Below are 25,805 nucleotides of genomic sequence, written 5' to 3'. Positions count from 1 at the left end.
TCAGCAAATCATTTTAAAATGCAATGCTCAAACTTCTTATCGTACTGATAAAGGACTATGATGATGAGCTTTTTAGGACTCATCACTGGTCTATAAAACACAAAGGAAACCACTCACAGGCATTGATTGACTTAAACCAGATGAAGAAAGAAGTTTTATACAGATTGATCAACAACAAAGCAAAAAACAAAAACAAAAAAGAAAAATTCTCCTCACCAATGATCATCAAAAGCTTACACAAAATCATCGATGTGGATTGCATTCATCAGAGAAGAAATCACTGTTCTCCAACATAACTCTCAGCATATCATGAGTGAAGCTTTCATCGTTAGGGTCAGAAGAAGGAGAACCCTCCTCCTCTGTTCTGCGAGGTCTCATCACAGAAAAGCATCCTCCTTTACACGACCCAGAACGTGATCTGTGTTTCTTTCTGGACCCGTCTGTAAACTTCCTCCTGGGTTTTGAAACTGAGGGCGTTACTAACTGATTCTCGTTCTCAACTTCATCCTCTTCATTCTTATTCTTCTTCTTCCTCCTTGTCTTGTTGTTGTCGTTATCGACTCTGTTCTGCTCAACCACCGTGATCTCCCCGTGGCTTCCAGGCATTAACCAGACGCCGTTTCTGAATTCAGATAGCAAAAAAAAGAAAGGAAGATCGGAATCGAAAGCAGAAGAGGACGATGGTCAATGAGAATTTGAGTAATTGAGAGGAACAGGAGTTTGGTTTTTGTTGTTGTTGTTGCTGCTGTTGTCTCCTACACGGCTTTACTTCGGTTTCGTTTCCAATCAGAAACCTTCGCTGTCTCAATTAATTTAATTAACGACTTTACTTATTTACCTATTTAATTTAATTGATACGGTATCTCGCTGGTCTTTTTCTTTATTCTTTTTCAAGTCTTTCCAATTATTATTTTCAATATAAATATTATCAATTATAACTCTGAATATCTCAAGATCACGAAAAATATTCACACTAAAAATATCTCAAATTAAATAACTAAAATTGTAAATTTCTTAAAAATTGAGATAACGATATAACTAATATTAATATTTATAGATACAGTATCAGGAATTCCATGTTAAAAGATCTCTATTGTATATAATCGATCTTTGTTTGCAAAAAAAAAAAAATCGATCTAAGGCATAATTTTTAACATTCTCTATTTAACCAATTGCCATTAAACACAGCAAGGATACATATTTGATTTTGTTGTTGGTTTTTAGCGCTTGTTGTGATGAGTCTGAAAAATGCATAGAGCTCGTTGGGCTTATACTGCCCAATCAATTGAAAGAGGCCGTCTTATACAAATTAGAACTCGTTTTCATTAATCTATTGGTTGATAATAATATGATTCAGGAAAATGCACATAGATGGTGAATTATTCAGCCACTTTCTATGGAAATACAAAGTTACAACAACATATATATAGTCTAGAGTTTCTTTCTAAATCTCTAAAATCAAAAACCCCAAACCACAAACACCATCTTTCCTATCTTCTACTCTTCATATTCTAATCCCAAACCTCAATCTTTTATTTTTCATTCATAACCTCAAACCTCAATATTCTTAACATTTCAAACCTCAAAATTTATAACCACAATTCTTCAACTTCTAATATCATCATTTGAAGATTTGAAAATATAATTATTTGAAGATTTGAAAATATAATCATTTGAAGATTTAAAAATATAATCTTTTGAAGATTTAAAAATATAATCTTTTGAAAATTATAAAATTATTAATGGGGTTTGGAGTTTGGGATTTAGACAAAATAGATAAGAAAGATGGGGTTTGGGGTTTAGGGTTTAGGGGTTTAGACAACATATCTCGTTAAAACCTCGTAAGATTACGAGGTCTTTACGACGATTATGGCTTACGTGGAATTAACGAGGCCCGCATTTTTCTTTTTTTCTAGTTTCCTCGTTATTTCGTCGTAACCTACGAGGAATTAACGAGGTTTGCTTTCTAAACGCCTAAAATCAAAAACCCCAATCCACAAACACCATCTTTCATATCTTCTACTCTTCATATTCTAATCCCAAACCTCAATCTTTTATTTTTCATTCAAAACCTCAAACTCAATATTTTTTTTCTTTATAATCGAATCACATGCATTAAGTCTGAAAATCAATCATATTAAAACACAAATACATCAATCGGATACATTTTCGTCATCACTAGAAACATCATCATTTTCATTAAACTCGTCTTCAACAGCTTCGTCTGTGCCATCGTCGGTAAGATCTTCATACTCATGATTATGCGGATCAATGAGAAGAATGTCATCAATTTGTTGTTCAGGTTCCTCAACTTCATTTATCTGTTCTTCTTGCAATGGTGGTTCTTCTCCACTAATGATTCGTCCTCGAGGTGTAACTTTGATCACGGATAACCAATTTATTCCCGATTCTCTCATCCGAAGGTATGGAAGGTAGCTAACTTGATCTGCTTGTGAAGCTAAGATGAAAGGCTCGAATTTGTTGTACCTGAAAATAAAGAAAACATAGAAGTAATCTTATTCTGCTCATGTATGCCAAATAAAGAATTTGTTGTACCTTCGTCCACCATTGACATCAACTACACCGAATTTGTTAAACCGAACACCTCTGTTGACGACGGGGTCGAACCACTCACATTTGAAGAGGACGCATTTCAGCTTCAATATCCCTGGAAATTCCACTTCGATAATCTCTGTCAAGATACCGTAGAAATCGGTTTCCCCTTTCACACATATTCCATAGTTACTGGTCGCCCGCTGTCTACCATACTCATATGTGTGAAAAGTATAGCCTCGTGTGAAATACATCTGTGAAGTGGTGACCTTTACATGTGGAGATTGAATTACTTCATGTAACCACTTAGGATAATCTGCATCGTCGTCAAAATCAACCTGCAAAAACAAAGTGAACGTTAAAATACAAATTATTTGTGAATAAAGAGTTTGAGTTAATACCTGACTCTTCAACCAGTGTTGATCTTTCCTTTTGTCTACGTCAGTTGTGGATATACCAGGGAATGTTTCTTCGACTTGTGAAACAAATAGGCTGTAAAATCACATTTTATATTAATTAATATTTGGAAATTATATATATGTGTTAATTTATATATACGTGTCCATTTATGTTACCTTTCAAAATAACGAATCAATGGATCCTTACAATTAAGTAGAATATAGGTGTGTGCACTATGAGCGTCTTCTTCACTCGACCACCAAACCTCTTTTGATTTCCCACCCAGTCGTCCAATCTGGCTAAAGATGTCTGGAACACCAGCAACTGCGTATGTTGGCGCGACACCACCATCATCATATCTCCTTGGAGCTCTTTTCCGAGTACGTACTTTTGACGCAAAGTAGTACGATGTGAAGTGAGAAGTTTCTTCCGTCAAACTTCCAGCAATTATAGAACCTTCAACCTTTGCAAGGTTCTTTGCTTTTCCCTTCAAATATTTCATGGCTCGCTCATACTGATACATCCATCCGTAATGTACAGGTCCACGAAGCAATGCCTCATATGGAAGGTGGACAGCTAGATGCTCCATTACGTCAAAAAACCCAGGAGGAAATATCTTCTCCAAGTTGCACAATAAGATGGGAATGTTCTCTTGAAGCTGTTCCACGACTTCTACTTTAAGGGTGCGGGTGCTCAGATCCCTGAAAAATGCTCCAATGCCTTGTATATTCCAAAAACAATTATACACATATTAGTCATATATATTTCAAACTAAATCATTATATATAAAATAACTGCAATATATAATATAGTACCTGCAAGTGCTTCATATACGTTTGTAGGAAGTAACTCCGCAAAAGCAAAGGGAAGTAGTCGTTGCTTAAAGACATGACACTCATGACTCTTCATCCCGGAGAACTTTTGACCCTTTTCAACGCATCTAGACAGATTTGAAACATACCCATCGGGGAATTTCACTTCTGATGCTACCCAGTTGAACAACACCGACTTTTTTTCTGAAGACAATCTGAATATCGGAATAGGAACTTGCCCATTGCTGTTTATATGTAACTCGCTTCTTGAGCAAATATCCGGCAAGTCTAACCTCGATTTTATGTTGTCTTTTGTCTTCCCCGGGACATTCAATATTGTATTCATGATGTTCTCAAAGAAATTCTTCTCTATATGCATCACATCGAGGTTGTGGCGCAGAAGAAGATCCTTCCAATATGGCAACTCCCAAAATATATTTTTTTTGTGCCAGTTGTGATGAACACCGTAAGAATCAGGCATATTAGGGGGAACATGCCAATTACCACCACGAGGAACTGTTTTCAAAGCTCCATAGTAATTGAGTTGCTTTTCAGTTTCTTCTCCAGTTAAATATGGAGGAGGAGTGTCTCTCACAATCCTTTTGTGCCTAAACAATGTCTTGTTTCTTCGGTACGAATGACCAATGGGAAGAAATCTACGATGACAATCGAACCAACTTGTCTTCCTCCCATTCTTCAGTTAAAACGCATCTGTCGCTCCATTACAATATGGACAAGCTAATCTCCCATGTGTAGTCCATCCCGACAACATCCCATAGGCAGGAAAGTCACTTATGGTCCACAAAAGCATCGCTCGCATCGTAAAATTCGTCTTCGTTGAACAGTCATACGTCCTCTCCCCTGTTGACCACAAATCCTTCAACTCTTTTATCAGTGGTTGCAGGAAAACATCCAGCGACCTTTTAGGATGTTTCGGACCAGGTATTAATATGGTCAAGAATAGCAACTCCGGTTGCATGCACATCTCCGGTGGCAGGTTGTATGGCGTAAGAAAGACTGGCCACAATGAATATTGTCTCCCTGACATTCCGAATGGACTAAATCCATCTGTGCATAATCCGAGATACACATTCGAGATATTGCTAGCGAATTCCGGATATACTTTTTTAAAATGTTTCCAGGCTCTTACATCTGATGGATGTGTCATCTCATCATCCGTCTGAGTATGCTCGGCATGCCATCTCATCTTTCCAGCAGTCTGCTCTGATTGGTACAATCTTTTCAATCTGTCTGTAATTGGTAGGTACCACATCCTTTGGTACGGTACCCTATTACGTCCCCGTCCTTGCGGCTTGAATCGTGGCTTCTTGCAGAATCGACATTCTTCTAACTTCTCACCATTTCCCCAGTAGATCATGCAGTTGTCGATGTAAACATCTATCATCTCTGAAGGCAACCCAAGACTATACACCAGTTTCTGAATCTCATAATAAGAATCAGCAGACACATTGTCTTCCGGCAAATACTCTTTGAACAAGTCTGTCCATTCATTCATGCAACTTTCAGATAGATTGTGATCAGTTTTAATATTCATCATTCTAGCAGCCAACAACAATTTAGAGAGACCTTCTCTACAACCACTGTAAAGTGGTTGATTCGCCGCATTTAACATTTCATAAAACTTTTTTGCATCTATGTTAGGTTCTTCATCTTCATCATGAGCTACGAATGCATCAGTTACCATATCATGAACCCTATCAAAATCTACCATCTGCTCCTCCTGATGGTAACTAGGTTCATTATGCAAATGAAGAGCAACCGGTTCTTCCTGAAAATTGCTATTACTACTACTAGCTTCATTCTGATCATAATTATTATAACCTTCTCCATGTTGAAACCAGATATAGTAATTTGGCGTGAAACCTTTATTTATTAAATGCTTCCAAACATTTTCACGATTTGCCAATTTCGAATTGTTGCATTTCCGACATGGACAGAACATCTTACCGCTTTCTAGGGCGAACGGTGTGGAATCTGCTTGATGCATAAATGTCTCCAGTCCCACAATGTATTCTTTCGTCACTCTCCCGTTAGCATCCCTATGCATATACATCCACCTCCGCAACTCGTAGACATTCCCGGAGCCTGACATTTTTTCCTTTCATGTTTTTCTTTTTTTTCTTGTTGGTGTGTTTAAAATGATGTTGAAACTTCCATATTTATAGAAAATTTTCGAATCTGGTAGTTGACGTTTTGCGATGAATTTGCGAGGAAAAGGTAGGTAGCCAAAAAAAAACGTGCTTCAAAATTCCTCGTTAAGTTCACGTATACCATTTCCTCGTAGATGTGACGTAATCTTACGTTGATTTAACGAGGAAAGTATATTTTCACTTTTCCTCGTAAAGATAATGCAATCTTTACGTGATCTTTACGAGGAAAGTGTATTTCTTCGTTAAGACCACGTAAAGTTACGTGGGATTTACGACGAAATATTGTCTTCGCTATTTTACGAGGAAATAACGAGGTTTACTTCTTTTTTTGTAAATTCCTCGTAAGTTCCTCGTAAATTTACGAGGATTATATTTCCTCGTTAATTTTCCTCGCCAAAATGATGTTTTCTTGTAGTGACATCTTTTTCATTTAGTAAGTGTGACAAGAATAAACAGAAAACTGCATACTACACAAGTATAACCGAAATAAATACACACATATATACACATTCATCAAGAAGATGAAAAATGAAAATTAGGATTTAGTGAAGAACAAGATCATTAAAACCACGTTTAGATGCTAAGCCAATAACACACAACATGTAAAACACTTTCCCACTTTTCACTTTTGCTTTTACTATTGCCTTTCCCTTCTCTACTTTCATCTTAGCCTTAACCAACATTGGCTTCCTTGATTCTCCTAACCATTCTCGCTCTTCTGCTTCAGGTTCTTCGTCTATGGTCTCTAATCTCCCCTTTAGTATCTCCTCCAAGTCTTTCCCCAAGTTACATATACACTTATTCTATCAAATCACAACACTTTTGTTCTTAAACTTATGTCTAATATTGAAACCATGAATCTGAATCTCAGGTTTTTACAACACATACCTGGCGTAAGTTCCTCTTGTTTGTCCTTCTATGAACTGTCCACCACATCTTCCTATACACTAAGCTCCTCATGTAACCTTCTCCTTAGAACTCGTTTCTTCTTGTCACATCAGTTTCTCTATAAGATTGCTGAAAATGTTATGCCCTATTACAGCTTTATAATGATGCTTCTTGATTCCCTCAAAGTGACCATAAAAGTTAGTTACTTTACAGACAAGCTTCAATCTTTAAATGTGTTGCTTCTCATTTTAACACATATATAAAAAACAAGGTGGTTGTCACAAATCATCACATTCTGTTTTGTAAAGTCTTTATGTTCTGTAAAGTGGCCTGCTATCTCTTTTCTTACCTTTGTCTGTCACTTAATTGATGCTTTATCTGCCACGCTTAATCTCCAGCAATTATATTTAATTAATGTGTTTATAGTGGGTTTACTAGTCTATCTCTTGTATTGTCAACTACTAAATCCAGCAAAAAAGATGCTATATATAATGTACTAGGCATTGCAACTAACATGGCGAATGGCTTGTCTTTGTAAGATTATGGTCTATGGAGTGTGAACTTCGTAATTATAATATCAAAGAGAAGAATATACATAACCTCATTCCCAAGATCAACTGAATACACACTTAACATTAAGTCGATTCGTTATTGATCAACCAACAAAAACATATACTTATGATATTTTTCTCATATTTTCCTCTATTTCAAAACATTAAAACTGCAATAACATCATATAAGCATTTGGTTTAAGTTACATCATTCCTCTGTTTTTGATCTCTTTTTGGTCTATACAAAGTCACAAACGTCAAAACCTCAGCTTATTCTCTAACACAATAGGGAAGCCCCAGTGAGAAGAGAGAATGAGACTGGAATAGAAACCTTCTCTGTACATTTTATCTGCTATCCGTGAGTAAATGCTCAAGATCCTTCTTGGTAAAACCAGTGCCTTAAGAACCAGCTTCCTTGGTCTGTTTAGTCTAAACCCTTTTGACTTGCCCTCGATCTTCTTCCCACAGTTATGTCGTTTAGCTCTTGGCGTAACCTTCACGTAATGATGACTTAGCTTCTGGTAGCTGCATGCTGATCTTGACCGGGTCTTACCAATAATCTGCAGCATCTTAGCTTGGAAGAAGTAGAAAACAGAGAGAAGAAGATGGTTTCAAAGATAAAGTGATTGAGAGTAACTCTAAGACTAAGGTAGCACTTAAATGAGTAATGAAATCAGTGAGATACAGCTGAGTATTACAAACAAAGAACACTTTGATGATGATTGATGAGAGAAAGGGGCTCCATTAAATGATAAGAGAGTGAGGGAAAGATTCTGAAAGCACATGGCTATATTGCTGGTTTGTATTTATTAAAACCTGAAATTCTCAAACCTCTTATTCAATCATTTGCAGTTCTTGTTTAACCACATGAGTCAGAGAGAGACTGCAGCTGCCATGTATTTGACCTATGTGGCTATGGTTGTCACATAGAGAGAAAAGAATAAAAAATTGATGTTATAGTGAACAGAAAAAATTGATGAGAGCCATGTGCAATGATTGAATAAGAGGGTTTATGTCTAAATAAGAGATTAAGGAGAAGAGAAGCCACTAAGTGAGTAGCTGTGTAATCATTTGGCAACATGAATACAAGAGATGATAAATGCAAAAGACATCAGTCCCAACTGATTTGTGTTTTTTTTTCTTAAATGTGTTAAAATGTGTTTTTTTTTTGCTTGCGTAATGGTTAATCAAACATTCCCATCCATTGTTAGATTTGAAAAATTAGTTTGTTAGCTTTATATATCATTATGTTTATATTAATTATTGTTTTAGATTTTGTTCAAGTGTTGTTTAATATTTTTAACTGTATTTATTTATAATCTTTACAATTTTATTCCTATTATTTTAACATATTAATTAACAAAAAAAAATAATTATAGTAAAATAATATATTTAATAATTTTTAATCTGCTTAAAAAGGTTTTAAGAAACATATATATATATTGCCCAAAAAAAAGAAACATATATATATATATATATATATAAATAATGAAACTGAAGGAGTATGTATTAGTGTTGAAATCAAATTTTATCAAAAGAATTTGTGTTTAATTTTTTTATTAATTCAAATTCTGATAAGTGATCAAGTGGTTGGTTAACCTTAGCCCTTGAAAGAGTTTCAAGGCCTTACTATGCTCTCAAACGCCATGTACACAAAATGTAAACTTCTGCAACTCATCTAGTATGTGTATAAAAAACGTTCTCGCTGTAAAACAATTCACAAGCTTGAGAAGCAATTAACAACAAGTTCCATATTCTACTGTATCTGCAAAGCAGGCAAGAACAAGAAACATGCCGCAAGAGAGAATGCAAGTAGAAGGCTCATCATCTAAAGCTACAAGAGTTTGGAAACGTAAAGAAGAAACAAAAGCTCTAAAACTTCATTTATAACCAAACGGAGGGAGTATGATAGGCTTAAGAAAGTATATTACCGAAAGAAGAGAAGCAAGGAAGTGGAGGGAAAGGAAGTTTGAATATTCAAGAGGAGTGAAGTTTAATAAAAGTCAGCAAAGACTCGGTTTGAGTGGGAGTATTAGCAGTTATAGAGTATAGTGAGCTAAAGTACTATAAATAGAAGTCGTTATTCATTTTATGAGTTTATGCTTGATGTTGTCAGTTAGAGACGTCATGAGTCTTTACTTCACAGACGATATGAGTCTGGTGGATTTGTGCTAGGTTCGCCATGAGAGCTTAGTACTATTCACACTCAAGCTGTAACTCTCTTTCTCATTGAAAATACACGAGTACTTCCCTTTACATAGATCTATACTCTATCATTGGTGCGGAGAAACTGATCGGAACCACCGCGAAGCGAGAAGATGGTAGAAACGCGAAACGGAGGCGACCGAGATAAGATGATAACCACGGAGGCAACAAATTCGACAGAGATGCAACAGATTCACGAGGAGATAACTCGATCGAAGCTCAACTATGAGAAGCTAGCTCATAATGATCGAGCGACGACGAAGAAGCTCGATTCGCTACAGTCAAAGATGGATTCGATCGAGGGGAAGATGAATCATATCGCCGAAGTACTGAGTCGATTTGAGAACTCATCAGCCATAAATCATCGGCCAGGGAAGGAGATTGCGTCATCGTCGGAACCTCACATCTCTCAGGTACCGATTCCGATCTCTGAAACGGAAGGATCTCCACCACAGTTAGGTTATCGGGGAATCAATGGTGCTTTGATGAATCGGGATAAGATGTTGAGGAAAATTGATATGCCTGTGTTTTCTGGTGAGTTACCTTTCGATTGGATATCTCGAGTTGAGCGATTTTTCAGGTTTGGGAACTACAATGAAGAAGAGAAGCTTCATTTGGTATCTTTGAGTCTAGAAGGTCCGGTGCTACAATGGTTCAATGGAGAGATCATCAGTGATCCTTTTTTGAGCTGGGAGCAATTTACAGATCGAATGCTAGACAGATTCAGTGGACCTATAGACAATGATCCAGCTGCAAGATTGTTCTGTATCCAACAGGAAGGAGAGGTGGAGGAGTATGTGAACGAGTTTGAGGCATTGAGGAATCAAGTGACAGGAGTAGATGAGAAGAACCTAATCAAAGTGTTCTTCAATGGCCTAAAACCTGACATGAAGGAGGTTATTCGTTTGAAAGAACCAGTGACGTTAACGCAACACAAATTGGCAGTATTGAAGATGCAGAAGACGACGTTCTGTAGTGTGATAAGCTCGGCCGCTAGTGAAGGGCGGGGAGGCTATCAACGACAGACGTCCGGTGCTCGTACAGCCTCTTATAACAACAAACACCGCACGGAACCGCTGAAGTTAGAGTCAACGTCCAATAAAGAAAATGCAGCTCCAACTCGAAACAATGCTCGACCACGCTTACAACACACAGATGCAGAGCTTGATCGGATGAGGAAGGACAAGATCTGTTTCAAGTGTAAAGCACCATGGTCTCCAGCTCATAGAGACGTGTGTCCACATAAAGAATTCCGCGTCCTAACAGTCATTAATGGCATTGAGCTTGAAGTGGTTGATCTACGTGATGAGAAAGAAGATCAGCCCCAAGATATGAGTCAGCAGACATTATATACATTATCTCTAAACTCGTATCTTGGCATTGATACTCCAAAGACTACAAAGCTGAGGGGTTATATATGCAACCAGGAGGTGATTGTCATGCTCGACAGTGGAGCATCCCACAACTTCATATCTCCAGAAGTTGTGGACAAGCTGCAATTGAGTGTTTCTGTAGATAGCAGCTTGAACGTGTTGTTGGGAAATGGAGTGACTGTAAATGCTGTGGGAACTTGCAAAGCAGTCACTTTCCAACTCAATAATACCAACTTCACAAGTGACTTCATCTCCTTAGAACTGGGAAACGTCGATGTGATACTTGGCATTCAGTGGCTTGAAACATTAGGCAAGTGCGAAGTGGACTGGAAGGAGCAGGTCCTTTCGTTTGTCTATAATGGGGAAATGGTGACCTTGTATGGGGAGAAGGCCTTACATTGCACCAAATTCTCATTCAAGTCATTGAAGCCGGTCTTTAGAGCTAGTAAGTCAGGAAGGGAAGCACTGCTTGCTACCTCTACTGCTACATCGTCGACTCCAGAAATTTCACCAAAGTTCTCACTGCTACTCCAAGAATTTGCGGATGTTTTTGCTGTTCCTACTTCTTTACCACCGGTGAGAGGACAGGAACACGCGATCAATCTAAGGCAAGGAGTTACTGCAGTATCTGTTCGACCTTATAGGTACCCACACGCCAGTAAAGTGGCTATGGAACAGATGGTGAACGACATGCTTGCTACTGGGATCATACGCCCCAGCACAAGCCCATTCTCGAGTCCTGTTTTACTTGTTAAAAAGAAAGATGGTTCTCTTCGCTTCTGCGTTGATTACAGATCTCTTAACAGGGCTACGATTTTGGATAAGTATCCTATTCCGGTAATCGATCAACTTTTGGACGAACTTCATGGCGCATCAGTGTTCTCCAAGCTCGATTTACGATCAGGATACCATCAGATCAGAATGGTGGATCAAGATATTCATAAAACCGCATTCAGGACAGTTGAAGGACATTATGAATTCTTAGTCATGCCATTCGGTCTAACAAACGCACCGGCGACATTTCAGGCATTGATGAATAAAGTTTTCAAGCCTTTTCTACGTCGGTTTGTCTTGGTTTTCTTTGACGACATCTTGGTCTATAGCAAGGATCATCGGTCTCACGAAGAACACCTACGACAAGTATTGCAAGTGCTGAGAGAACAGAGCCTATTTGCTAATCAGAAGAAGTGTACTTTCGGGGTGGAAACAGTGGAGTATTTGGGTCACATGATCTCTGTGAATGGAGTGGCTACAGATTCGGAGAAGGTTGTAGCAATGCAGAACTGGCCTGATCCTAAGACTGTGAAACAGCTACGTGGTTTTTTGGGACTCACGGGCTACTACAGGAGATTTGTTAAGGATTATGGTAGTATTGCACGACCATTGACAGGGTTATTAAAAAAGGATCAGTTTTGCTGGAATACAATGACACAAGAAGCGTTTGACAAACTGAAGTATGCAATGATTCATGCACCGGTATTAGCGTTACCTGACTTCTCTCAGGTGTTCGTCATCGAGTCGGATGCTTCGGGGTTTGGCCTCGGAGCGGTTTTGATGCAGAACAAGCAACCTATAGCGTATTTTAGTCACGCATTGACAGCAAGAGAACAACTGAAACCTGCTTATGAGAGAGAACTAATGGCAATAGTTATGGCTATACGCAAGTGGAAGCATTATCTCTTAGGCCGCAAGTTTCACGTTCATACGGATCAGCGAAGTCTAAAATTTCTACTGGAGCAGAAGGAAGTGAATCTTGAATATCAGAAGTGGTTGACAAAGATATTAGGCTTTGATTTCGAGATTTTCTACAAACCTGGACCTGAGAATAAAGCAGCTGATGGATTGTCTCGTTCCATGTCCGTTTCAACTCTGTTGTTGTCTCTTACAGTCCCAACAGCGTTGCAGTGGGAAGACTTGTATAAAGAGATTAGTGAAGATGCGAGTATTCAGGAGTTAATACGAAAGATTCAGTCGGGTGTGCTACAATCTCAGAAGTACCGAGTTGTGGAAGGGAAGTTATGGTCCAAACATCGTTTGGTTATTCCAAAATCTTCAAGGTTTATTTCTCTTATTCTACAAGAGGCACACGACAGCAAAGTGGGTGGTCATTCAGGCGTGTTGAAGACAGTCAAACGCGTTCAGTGCTCTTTCTTTTGGAAAGGCATGTTCAAGATGATTCAGACATATGTGGCTTCGTGTAGTGTGTGCCAGACTCACAAACACTCCACCCTCTCTCCAGCAGGCTTGCTACAGCCATTACCAATTCCTGAGAAAGTTTGGGAAGACATCAATATGGACTTCATTGAAGGGCTTCCGACTTCAAATGGGTTCAATGTCATCTTGGTGGTAATTGACCGTTTGAGTAAATACGCGCACTTTATAAGTTTAAAACATCCGTTTACAGCGTTGGATGTGGCAAAGAAGTTTGTGAATGAGATTGTCAAGTTACATGGGTTTCCCAGGAGTATAGTCTCCGATCGCGACAGAATTTTTTTGAGCTCATTCTGGACAGAAGTGTTTCGATTGGCAGGAACGACATTGAAGTATAGTACTGCGTTTCACCCACAAACGGATGGTCAGTCAGAGGTGTTAAACCGATGCTTGGAAACCTATTTGCGATGCTTTAGTTCTTCTCACCCGCGTTCTTGGCATGCGTATTTGGCGTGGGCGGAGCTATGGTACAACACAACTTTTCACAAGTCTTTACAAACTACGCCGTTTAAAGTGTTGTATGGGCGTGATCCACCTCCTCTACTTCGTTACGAGTTGGGTTCGACTGCTAACTATGAGTTGGATGTTGCGTTGCGCGAAAGAGACGAGATGTTGGACGATTTGAAGCAGAATTTACTTCGGGCTCAAGATATAATGAAACAACAGGCTGATAAGTCGCGTCGTGATGTGAAGTTTGTGGTGGGGGACATGGTTTATTTGAAGTTACAACCATACAGACAGAAGAGTGTGACTAGACGCTTTTATCAGAAGTTGGCAGCTAAATTCTTCGGTCCTTATCAGATCATTGCGCGAGTGGGCGAAACAGCATACAAACTGCTTTTGCCTCCCGAAGCACGTATTCACCCAGTTTTTCATGTTTCACAGTTAAAACTGGCTTTGGGACAGCAAGAACAGAGCATGGTGTTGCCACCGGGGGCTATTGTAGCAGCTGATGAGCCATGGGAACCTGCAGACATTTTGGAGAAACGTTATGATGCAAAAGGCGAAATGGAGTTATTAGTTCATTGGAAGGAGAAGTCTACATTGGAGGATTCTTGGATGACATTGGAGGAGTTCCGTAGATGTTTTCCATCGTACCAGCTTGAGGGCAAGCTGGATTTCATTGGGGGGAGTATTGATAGGCTTAAGAAAGTATATTACCGAAAGAAGAGAAGCAAGGAAGTGGAGGGAAAGGAAGTTTGAATATTCAAGAGGAGTGAAGTTTAATAAAAGTCAGCAAAGACTCGGTTTGAGTGGGAGTATTAGCAGTTATAGAGTATAGTGAGCTAAAGTACTATAAATAGAAGTCGTTATTCATTTTATGAGTTTATGCTTGATGTTGTCAGTTAGAGACGTCATGAGTCTTTACTTCACAGACGATATGAGTCTGGTGGATTTGTGCTAGGTTCGCCATGAGAGCTTAGTACTATTCACACTCAAGCTGTAACTCTCTTTCTCATTGAAAATACACGAGTACTTCCCTTTACATAGATCTATACTCTATCAGAGTACTAACATCTTCCAACTAAGAACACACCTGAGAAGCTATTAGGAGCATGTTTTGTACATTTAATGGTACTTTCTACATCTCATTCCTGCTCCTATCTAGGCCCACTTTCATTTGCCGAGGGAACATTGCTTGGGAAACTAGATATATCAATGTCAATGAGCGTCATATCATACATTGTATCAAGAGAATCCGAGGCGTCAACAATCAAGGAAGACTTCACAGCTTCGGAACGCGCAGGATCAGATGCTACGCTGGAGCTTTTCGGCGAGCTTGCCCCTGAAGACAGACTACTCGAAACCGAAACACCATCTATCTTGTTTGCATACACTGGTTTGTTCTTTCTCATTGCATCCATCTCTTGACCAGTTGGCACAAAGGTTCTCGACCGGTACTTCTTTGTCCCTTCGTCACCAGTACCACCCTCATTATGGTTATAGAGCACGTAATCGTGATACGTAGGTGCAAACTGTTAATAAACCAATCAATCAGGAAACCAAAATAATCATTTGAAAAGACCACAACGGTTTTGAAACAACATGAGTTTAACCTGGTGAACAGTGTCATGGTAAAAGTCGTTTAGTTTTACAGCATGTGATAGGCTCCCTGAGAAGCTGCGAGGTCCACCAACATTGGCACCCGCGTACTCCTTGTATGGAAAGGCATAGAAATGGCATGCTGCAGCGATTAGCATCTCCACACATATTATGAAATTTTGAAAATGAGCTGCTTCCTCTGCGGTTTGTATGAATCCAGATTTTGCAGCAAGAAAAACTAGAACACCCTGTACAAAGAAGAGGGTTTAGCAAAAAACACTAGGCCTTAGATTTTGAACCGAACCAAACTAGAGTTAGTTCGGTTCGATTTATTAGTTTCTTTTTGAAAAACTTTGGTTTTCGGTTCAGTAATCAATTATTTCGGTTTTCTTCTTTAAAAAGAAAACTTGTATCCAAAGTCCAAACCATACCAAAAATCTGAACCGAACTAACCAATTTCAAACCGAAATAACCTAATTAACCAATCGAAATTAACCAAATTTATCCGCAATTTCAACAAATTAAACCAAAATCTAACAGAAATAAAAAACTTCAGTAAGATTTTCAAAAACCAAACTAACCGAATACCGAACCAAATTTAATTTCCGATTAATTCGTAAGATTTATGTTGAACCGAGCTAACCAAACCGAATAACCCGAACTAACCAGACCCGCATGCCTTTAAAAAACAACTATATGTGGAAGATAGCAATCAGCATAAGCCAAGAGTTGATGTCAAAATTTACCTGCCAATAGGTAAGAAAGACGACAGACTTAATGATCACAAACTTGGGGACAGGATTGAACGGCTGGAGAAGATCTCTGCACGCCATGTAAAACAGAACAAGCGCGTACAAAGCCACCGTGTAGGATATGGTGTAGATGATGGTAAGATAGAGATACGCCTGGTCAGGGTTAAAGTTCCCATCCTTGTACTTCCCTTTTGCGTAGAGCACAAGTGTTACAGCCACTAGGATAGGCTTCAGGATCACAAATTGCAGACAACCTTGCTTGCATCTCCTAATAAAACGCCTGCATCCAAAAAAAAAGACACCATGATGTTCTTATCAATAGATGTCAGCTTAAGAGGGTTGTGTAATGTTCAATTGGAGGAAACTTTACCCGTCCAATGTCAATGGAGGGAAGCAACAAGTCATGAGACACCATGATGGTTGTAGAGAGCGACCGCTTAAACTAAGAACCACTGCTCCTGGACCACCAACCCAAGCCAAACACAGTGATAGGAAGTTGTAAATGACCCAAGCTTCATAACTGAAAACACCAAAAAAGAAAGTCATTAGAGATATATAAATGTCACAAAAGCCTATTTGCCATTATAATGTAATTATTACTCACACTTCTCGTATGGAATCAAAGTATATGGAGCTTGTAGGGAGGACAAGAGACAAGAATGACATGAAGGCATAAACCTGAGAAGCAAACCAATCAAGAACATGTTAAGAACTAAAAAACAATGGCACAAGAGGTTAGAGATGCTTGAGGAGAAGACTAACCGGGACCATGAAGACGATGCGTACGATGTATCTCTGGTAAGTTGGCTCAGTGTAGTTCAAGAGATGCCTGTAGATGTGAAATATCGCCAAGGCAATGGCTCCAACAGTGCATAGAAACGCCACGATGTTGAGATAAAACGGTATCGTATCCGCCATTTTTTCTGCAAAACGAACAAAAGAAAAAAAAAACGTAAATTGAAAGAAACTATTCAAAAAACTATGTAATCAAAGCAAAAGGGTATACAAACCTGACCTCCTAAGACGGATCTGTGAAGAAGAAGTTGAGATTTTCCGCAAAAGGGTTTGGTGAAAATCGAGATCCGACCGTAAAGGCGGTAACTTTTCGTGGTGGGTTTTGATGATTCGTATGAGGGAAGTAGCAGAAATGATTACGGATCCGTGATTGGGAAGAACCCTAAATCAGCAAAGTTGGTAACTTTTCGTGGTGGGTTTTGATGATTTCGTGTGAAATCGAAGATCGGGGAAGAGAGCAATGTAAACCCTAAATTGAGGAAGAGAGAGGAGTTTGATTGTGGATTAGGAGATGAGGGTTTTGATAAGCCTTTTCCTTTCTGCTTCCTTCCTTGGGGAAGGAGCAAGCTTTAGGGAGGAGATGGGCTTTCACAGCGAAGCTAATCTAAAAGAGATTAAATTGAAGATTTTTAGATCAGCAACGAGTTAGAATCCCAATCAACGTCCATCTAATCCAGCCTGTGTACTCCAAACTCTAAATTATTATTATTTTGTAACGTTTTCTTTTTTAATTTTATTTTTGGAATAATCTATTTTTTTCTCCTTAATAATTCAATCACAAGGTCTTTACCTAATCTGATGATTTAAAATATAAATAGACAAGCTTCATGATATCATAAACAATACTACAATATCATTTGTCGGCAATGCCAGAGCTTACCTGGTACCAAATGCTAGAGAAAGAGTTCTTATTTGTATTTTGGCATGCCAGAGCTTACTTGGTTTGGGTACGTCTTACCTGGTACCAGTGCTACCTGGTACCAAATGCTAAAGAAAGAGTTGGCTCGTTTTCTTTTTGGGTATGTCTTTCTGGTTTAGTAATTGACTGTCTACAATATTATTTTTATATTTAATCTTTGTGCTGGTTAATTTGAAATGATTTTTTAGAAATAATTTTATTGATCTTGTTATTAAACAAATACTTTAAAATTTAGTATTGTTATACATTTTTTGAAAGTTTAGTGATTTTAATGTCTTTTAATATATCTTTTTAGTAAGAAAATATAACTTTGTATACACAATTCTATAGATGATTCTAAAGTATTGGATTAAAATCATATTACAATACTATAAGTTGTTCAAAATTTCCCAGTTTAAATAACCTCCGTGAAAAAACTAATATTACATATTATGGTTTCAAATTTGGAAGAATTATGAGCTTTGGTCCCAAACCTTATAGTATTTTTTAAAAAACGAAAATCATAATATATATTCCCTCATTTACTTAAAATTAACTAAAACTTATTACAAAGAAAATCATTTTGCAAATAATCGCAAATCCTAGATTGATATTATTTTAGTGGTTTGTATGTTTCTTATGTTTGGATATTTTTGTTATGCTTTTATGTTTTTTTTTTTTGAGAAATGTTTTTGTTCTCTATCGATTTAACTATTCCAGTTTTTAGATAATGATATGTTAGATAACACAAATAAAGGTTTTCCAGCTCTCTTTTCTAATCTACTATCCAGTACTGCTACTATCTATATAAATCTTAAAACATGTACATGGTGAAAGTTTTTTTTTTCTCTTTTTTGATCAAGATCAAAGTTTTATTCCATGTGTAAGTAAAGCAAGCGAATGAAACTACAGTTTTTTTTTTGAGCAACAGCGAATGAAACTAGCTTTACAAAATAATCCCAAAAGACATCATATGTTACGCCAGAAATAAAAGGATCCTGAGTTTACAAAATACCGGCCCATTTAAAGGCCCATCATATCTGATTATTATTACACCACTTGGCAAGAACCTCACTCACACTCTCACCTTATCCTTCCTCCTTCACCACCTCCGGCGAGTATCCAAAAACAATGGCGTCGACGGTGGGAGTTCCATCACTCTACCAAGCCCCTCACCTCGAAACCTCAAAACCCATCTCCAGAAAGAGGTCTTGCTTCTCACCTCTCTCTCTGGACAACCCTTTCTTCTCCTCTCCCATCTCTCTCCGAAGAACTCGTCTCATCCACTCCTCTCCCTCCGCCGCCGTCGCTACTCCCAACTCCGTCCTCAGCGAAGAAGCTTTCAAAAGCCTCGGCCTTTCCGACGAATTCGACAACAACGACGACGACCCAGAAGAGCTCGCTATCTCGAAACTCGATTTGCCTCAACGTCTCGGCGAGTCTTTGGAGAAGCGTGGCATCACTCACCTCTTCCCAATTCAGGTTTCAAAGTCTTGTCCTTTTTTCAATCTGAAAAAAAACTCTTAAAAGTCTTGTCCTTTTATGTTCTTAAATGGTTTTTGGTTTCTGTGTTGTTGTTGTTGTTGTCTGAAGAGGGCTGTCTTGGTTCCTGCATTGGAAGGAAGAGACATTATAGCTCGTGCAAAGACAGGAACTGGGAAGACTTTAGCTTTTGGCATCCCTATCATTAAACGCCTCACTGAACAAGCTGGAGACTACTCTGCTTTCAGGTCCCTTTTTTTTTACCTTACATCCACTTAGTTTACACATATGTTCAAGAAATCGTTAGGGGATAAATAATTATGATTTCTATAGAAATTAGAGAATTAGAGACTAGGTGAATTATCAGGGTTCTAGGCTTAGGCCTATTCATTAACAAATGTTGATATATATTTTTACATATTTATATATTTTACATTTTTATTAGATATTTTAGTTTTTTGTGTGTCTAACTATAAAATTATTTTGATGAATTATAAAGTTTAGATATACAAAAAAAATTAGACAAATTTTATGGATCTGCATTGACAAATGTTGATATATATTTTTCATTTTATATATTTTACATTTATATTAGATATTTTACGTTTTTTGTGTCTAACTATAAAATTATTTTGATGAATTATAAAATTTAGATATACAAAAAAGGTTTAGACAAATTTTATGGATCTGCATTGACAAATGTTGATATATATTTTTACATTTTTGTATATCATTAACATATGTCGATATATATTTTTACATTTTTATTAGATATTTTAGTTTTTTTGTGTGTGTGTCTAACTATAAAATTATTTTGATGAATTCTAAAATTTAAATATACAAAAAAAGAATTAGACAAATTTTACTTGATTGACATCATCTAATCTATTAAAACTGAAGTACAAATTAATAATAACCCTTAAACTTGCACAATATTTACAATTCTATGCCACTGAATTAATTAATAAATCTAATGTTAAGTATTTATTGTATTTTCCTTATTTAATTAAAATTAAAAATACTACTTCCTATAATTTAGGTAACCAATAAATTTACCATATTTTGATACTCTATGCAATCAATTAAATATAAATTTTTGTTAACACAATCATTAACAAACAACCATTCACAAATAATATGACAATCCAAAGAAAATGTTTCGCATGATGAAAATCGAGAATCGAGATCCTAAACTCTTCGATTTGATGTTCCTTCGGCTAAGTTAGAAACAAAGTTAATGCTACTCGAATATAAATCTGTAAATATTTTATTTTATTTATATTTCATATAAATAATATCCCAATGAAAATCGAATATGTTAAATGCTGAAGGATATAAATTAAGTATATAGCACCAAATTTTAAATAGTATATATAACATTTTTGTCATGCATTTAAATTTTGGTCCATGAAAAATATATATAAAGTATATTTTTGCAGTTGGGCATGTCATGTTTTAAAAATCATAATAAAACGGTTGACGATTCAAAACAAAAATAAAATTACTCAATATAAATTATAAAAATATTGTATTTAAAATTTTCATAATAAAAATATTTAATAAATTTAAATTATAAAATATATACTAACATTTATATAAAATCAATATTTATTTATAAATATGTGAAAAAAACACATGACGTTTAAACTAAAACGCCTCAATACCACTAAAATAGTACTTTTACTCTTTTTAATTATTCAGGTAAATATAATAATATACAGTTAGCAATATGGTCTTTCGGATACCCATTCAAATATGAATCGTTTTTTCAGGTATTATATTTTTGAGTTTTAAAATTAGGCTTCGTTCAAGTATTATAAATTTGTTTGGTGACTTTTGAATTGGATCCTTCTGGTCCAACTGAATTCAATTCTGATGTATTGGAACCTAAAAATACCCAAATAACTAATATATGTAAAATTTCAAATATTTTTATCAAAAATAATTATATTACCCAATTCGATTTAGATATTTTTAATTTAAACTAAAATAACCTAAAAATTATTAAATGACCAAAAGTAATTATATTATCCGCTATGGTTCGAATTCGATTATGATGTATAAGAACCTAAAATATTAAATACTCAATATACATTCAGTTATATAATGACACATCTAAAATATATGATATTAATTATGAAAAACAAATATCAGTTTTTTAAAATCAAAATTAAAACCCGCACGGGTGTGCGGGTCAAGCTCTAGTTACTTGATTAAACAAATTTACACCAATTTATACCAGTTTTAACCGATTTAAACCGATTTGAATTTGCATAAATTGCTGCCCTGTAGACATTTTTAGAACATTGGTTTACATTGATGTTTTTGTAAATGTTTTGTTTTGTTTCTATGAGTAGGAAGTCTGGTCGTCTTCCCAAGTTCCTCGTCCTTGCACCTACACGAGAACTAGCCAAGCAAGTGGAGAAGGAGATCAAAGAGTCTGCGCCTTATTTAAGCACTGTTTGTGTATACGGTGGCGTCTCTTACACCATTCAGCAGAGTGCTCTGTCTCGTGGCGTCGATGTTGTTGTTGGAACTCCTGGAAGAATCATCGACTTGATCGAAGGAAGGAGCCTCAAGCTAGGCGAAGTCGAGTACTTGGTGCTCGATGAAGCTGACCAGATGCTTGCTGTTGGGTTCGAGGAGGCCGTTGAGTCGATTCTTGAGAATCTCCCTCAGAAGAGACAGAACATGCTTTTCTCAGCAACTATGCCTACTTGGGTGAAGAAGCTGGCTAGGAAGTACCTTGACAATCCATTGAATATTGATCTGGTTGGTGACCAAGATGAGAAGCTTGCAGAGAGGATCAAACTCTATGCAATCTCAGCCACATCGACATCAAAGCGCACTATTCTAAGCGATCTTATAACAGTATGACTCAGCTGATAGATTGCTTGGTGTCTTTAGTTCTGTATTGATTTGTTCTGTTTTTAAATCTTTGAAGGTGTATGCAAAGGGTGGCAAGACCATTGTGTTTACACAGACAAAGAGAGATGCAGACGAGGTGTCTCTAGCGTTATCAAACAGTATAGCTTCTGAAGCGCTTCATGGAGATATCTCTCAGCATCAAAGAGAGAGAACGCTCAACGGTTTCCGCCAAGGGAAGTTCACGGTTCTAGTTGCCACTGATGTTGCATCTCGTGGACTTGACATCCCCAACGTAGATCTTGTCATCCACTATGAACTTCCTAATGACCCGGAGACCTTTGTGCACCGTTCTGGTCGCACTGGGCGTGCAGGGAAAGAAGGCTCGGCCATTCTAATGCACTCCAGTAGTCAGAAGAGAACGGTGAGGTCTCTGGAGCGTGATGTAGGCTGCAGATTTGAGTTTATTAGCCCACCAACCGTTGGAGACGTGTTGGAAGCGTCAGCAGACCAAGTGGTGGCTACTCTAAACGGTGTTCACCCTGAGTCTATCAAGTTTTTCTCAGCAACTGCTCGAAAATTATTTGAGGACAAAGGAACAGATGCTTTGGCTGCAGCTCTAGCTCACCTCAGCGGTTTCTCTCAGCCTCCTTCATCTAGATCTCTCCTCAGTCATGAGCAGGTTCTTGATTTTGTATAGCTTCTTGAGAGTCTTGGAAGGTTCGACACTTCATGAGTTGAAGTTTTACTTTTTTTAACTTCAGGGATGGGTGACTTTGCAATTGATACGAGATCCAACAAACTCTAGAGGCTTCTTGTCTGCGAGGTCTGTCACTGGTTTTCTTTCTGATGTATACGGTCCAGCTGCAGATGAAGTTGGAAAGATCTTCTTGATTGCAGATGAAAGGGTCAGTATCATTGAAATGATAGTTATATCAGCAGTGTTTTTTCAAAACTATAGTCTTATAGATATCTCTGTTTCTGCTAACAATATATCAGGTGCAAGGAGCTGTTTTTGATCTACCAGAGGACATTGCGAAAGAGCTACTAGAGAAAGAAATGCCAGAAGGAAACAGTGTCTCCATGATAACAAAGGTTTTCGATACCACATAACATATTCTCATTAAGTTCTTTTTGCCTAATAACAAAGGGTTTTGATTGTAGTTACCTCCGCTGCAAGACGATGGACCGTCTAGTGATAACTATGGGCGGTTCTCAAGCAGAGACAGGATGTCTAGAGGAGGAGGAGGAGGTTCTAGAGGGTCAAGATTTAGCGGTAGAGGAGGTTCATCACGAGGACGTGATAGTTGGGGAGGTGATGATAACAGAAGAGGTAGAAGCAGTGGAGCTGGAGGAAGCAGCTGGTCCCGTGGTGGTGGTTCCAGAGGGAGTTCTGATGATTGGTTGATTGGCGGTGGTAGTGACAGAAGATCATCAAGCAGCAGAGCTCCTTCCCGGGAGAGGTGAGTTTTTTTTTTTTGAGCTTTAAACGAATCTTATGTTAAAATCTTCACACTTGCCCTCATCAACTGATTGTTTGATGTATGTAAATTAGGAGTTTTGGAGGTGCTTGCTTCAATTGTGGAAGTTCAGGACACAGGGCAGCAGATTGTCCTGACAAGAGAGGGTTTTAAAGTGTTCTGCTCTTGAGCGAGAAAGAGAGAGATCCTTGTCCTTTTTGGTGTTCTTGATACATATTCGTTCTTGCTTCAACTGTTTGTTTCAGACGGTTAGAGTGCAATCACTGAGGATGTATACTTCAGACAAGGTCTAATTACAAGCATAGTGCAGAAAGTAAGCAAGAGAGAAGGTTTTCCTCAAATGGCATTTTCAGAGATTGCTTCAGAAACATGCCAAAGCCGATGGATGGTTATTATAATGATCAGATTCCATGTTTCTGAGTTTTGCAATGATTAAGCGTTTAGTAAGTCTATGTACACTACTCCTTTTTGTGCATCTCTACTGCTATATGTGATCACATTTGTACTGACAAGGTGCTATGTCCTTGTAATAGAAAATCAAGTTCTGAATAGACTTGTCACACAAGTATAAGATACATAATCATAGTTTATCATGATTCTCAATTTTCTTATTCTTGATAAACACTAAAGACATTTTTAGCCGTTAGCTCGATCAATATTGATAGTTTTAAAGACAAATTACAAAAGAAAAAAAAGGATCAAACGGTGGTTGAAGGTGATGAAGATGTTGTTGGTTTAGCAAATCGTCTTGGGAGACCACATTTTGGCAAACAATCTTGATAACAAGGCTTGTTTTGTTTGCCACAGTTAATGGAACAGACTCTGAAGCAAAAGAATCTTGAATCTTGCGTTGGCCTGATATCATCACCATCATCAACATCAACACTCATTCCATTGCATGCTTGTAAAACAAATCCCATCATTATCAATGCCATAATCGTATACACTTTTCCCGCCATTTTTCTCTTACAAGTTTCTTCTGTTTAAAACAAAACTCTAGGATTTGTGTTTGTTGTATTGAGATGTGTAGATCGGTTATAGAGAGGAAGACGTTTATATATTGAGTTTTTGCCTCTATATATAGTATATTTGTTGTTTCTGTTTGTGATTTTTGTTTTTTGATATGTTTAGTTTGGTTAGATTTATGTCTGGCATGACATAAATAGGACTTGCTAACTGTTGTTTAAACTGCATTCTTGTTATGGCATTTTGTGACTTGGAAAAATATGAAAACATGCGATGTACAGTTTTCTAGTATTGATTCTTTAATGAACAAGAAACCATTGTTGTCTCATGGATCTTAATAAATTTTAAATCCAAAAAAATTATACGGTTCTTTAATTAATGATTCTACAATGAGCAATAGCCGAACCAAACTTTTACATATTAATACTGAACATCAATTCGTTGAATTGACTAAGCCGCTCTGTCCAACACACTTCCATCATCTCATTGGCAAGATTGACTTGGACTCTCCAAAACTCTAGATTCAGTGTTATTAACTTTTGTTAATCATGCTTACCAGAAGACTTCGACGTGAACCTTTTTTGCTTCTTTTTTTCTTTTACATTTTTTTACATTAAAACAATAATTTGTATTAACTTGGACCTCTCTTTTGACTTGTAAATGAGTGAAAATAAAATGTTCCATGCCTATTTAGAGAAAGAGCTATTAGAGAAAGAGATGCCAGAAGGAAACAGTGTCTCCATGATAACAAAGGTTTTTGATACCACCACATAATATATTCACATTAAGTTCCTTTTTGACTAACAACGCTTGACATCTTTTGGGTTTTGATTGTAGTTGCCTCCTCTGCAAGATGATGGACCGTCTAGTGATAACTATGGACGGTTCTCTAGCAGAGACATGATGCCTAGAGGAGGAGGAGGGGAGGAGGTTCTAGAGGGTCAAGATTTGGCGGTAGAGGAGGTTCATCACGAGGACGTGATAGTTGGGGAGGTGATGATTACAGAAGAGGTAGAAGCAGTGGTGGTGGAGGAAGCAGCTGGTCACGTGGTGGTGGAGGTTCCAGGGGAAGTTCTGATGATTGGTTGATTGGCGGTGGTAGTGATAGAAGATCATCATCAAGCAGCAGAGCTCCTTCCCGGGAGAGGTGAGTTTTTTTTTAAATTTAAACGAATCTATGTTAAAATCTTCATACTTGCCCTCATCAACTGATTGGTTGATGTATGTAAATTAGGAGTTTTGGAGGTGCTTGCTTCAAATTGTGGAAGTTCAGGACACAAGGCAGCAGATTGTCCTGACAAGAGAGGGTTTTAAACTATTCTTAGTTAATGGTTTTTGCTCTTGAAAGAGAGAGAGAGAG

The 25,805-nt window shown here is 37.5% G+C and overlaps 5 protein-coding genes across 6 annotated transcripts; 1 reads left to right on the top strand and 4 right to left on the bottom strand.

Moving 5' to 3' along the window:
• Positions 1 to 243: 243 nt before the first annotated feature.
• Positions 244 to 606, bottom strand: LOC108810092 (uncharacterized). The gene has a single exon (XM_018582223.2). The coding sequence runs from the start codon at positions 604 to 606 to the stop codon at positions 244 to 246; it is 363 nt and encodes a 120-aa protein (XP_018437725.1).
• A 1,469-nt stretch (positions 607 to 2,075) lies between these two features.
• LOC130495578 (uncharacterized) lies at positions 2,076 to 3,861 on the bottom strand. The gene is made up of 5 exons (XM_056986988.1): positions 3,768 to 3,861; positions 3,129 to 3,672; positions 2,955 to 3,045; positions 2,557 to 2,891; positions 2,076 to 2,487 (listed from the first exon to the last, which is right to left on the bottom strand). The coding sequence occupies exons 1-5, from the start codon at positions 3,859 to 3,861 to the stop codon at positions 2,154 to 2,156; spliced, it is 1,398 nt and encodes a 465-aa protein (XP_056842968.1). The 3' UTR covers positions 2,076 to 2,153.
• Positions 3,862 to 6,330: 2,469 nt separating this feature from the next.
• LOC108810650 (uncharacterized) lies at positions 6,331 to 7,070 on the bottom strand. Its single transcript, XM_018582754.2, has 2 exons — positions 6,824 to 7,070; positions 6,331 to 6,738 (listed from the first exon to the last, which is right to left on the bottom strand). The coding sequence occupies exons 1-2, from the start codon at positions 6,893 to 6,895 to the stop codon at positions 6,478 to 6,480; spliced, it is 333 nt and encodes a 110-aa protein (XP_018438256.1). The 5' UTR covers positions 6,896 to 7,070; the 3' UTR covers positions 6,331 to 6,477.
• Positions 7,071 to 14,592: 7,522 nt separating this feature from the next.
• On the bottom strand, positions 14,593 to 17,428 carry LOC108813577 (uncharacterized). Of its 2 annotated transcripts, none has more exons than XM_018586164.2 (7): positions 16,969 to 17,428; positions 16,721 to 16,881; positions 16,563 to 16,636; positions 16,329 to 16,478; positions 15,953 to 16,238; positions 15,221 to 15,454; positions 14,593 to 15,139 (listed from the first exon to the last, which is right to left on the bottom strand). In XM_018586164.2, exons 2-7 carry the CDS (start codon positions 16,874 to 16,876, stop codon positions 14,765 to 14,767), a joined length of 1,275 nt encoding a protein of 424 aa, XP_018441666.1. In that variant the 5' UTR covers positions 16,877 to 16,881; positions 16,969 to 17,428; the 3' UTR covers positions 14,593 to 14,764. The 2 variants fall into 2 exon arrangements, with proteins under 2 accessions (XP_018441666.1, XP_018441667.1); XM_018586165.2 differs by having other exon boundaries at positions 16,974 to 17,428.
• A 1,309-nt stretch (positions 17,429 to 18,737) lies between these two features.
• Positions 18,738 to 24,084, top strand: LOC108807875 (DEAD-box ATP-dependent RNA helicase 3, chloroplastic). Its single transcript, XM_018580106.2, has 8 exons — positions 18,738 to 19,133; positions 19,245 to 19,381; positions 21,491 to 22,004; positions 22,078 to 22,680; positions 22,763 to 22,906; positions 22,998 to 23,093; positions 23,163 to 23,461; positions 23,554 to 24,084. Exons 1-8 carry the CDS (start codon positions 18,783 to 18,785, stop codon positions 23,630 to 23,632), a joined length of 2,223 nt encoding a protein of 740 aa, XP_018435608.2. The 5' UTR covers positions 18,738 to 18,782; the 3' UTR covers positions 23,633 to 24,084.
• Positions 24,085 to 25,805: the final 1,721 nt, after the last annotated feature.

This window comes from Raphanus sativus, chromosome 6, assembly GCF_000801105.2.
Source record: "Raphanus sativus cultivar WK10039 chromosome 6, ASM80110v3, whole genome shotgun sequence".
In the NCBI taxonomy this organism is placed as follows: domain Eukaryota; kingdom Viridiplantae; phylum Streptophyta; class Magnoliopsida; order Brassicales; family Brassicaceae; genus Raphanus; species Raphanus sativus.
This window is presented reverse-complemented; position numbering and strand designations above follow the sequence as displayed.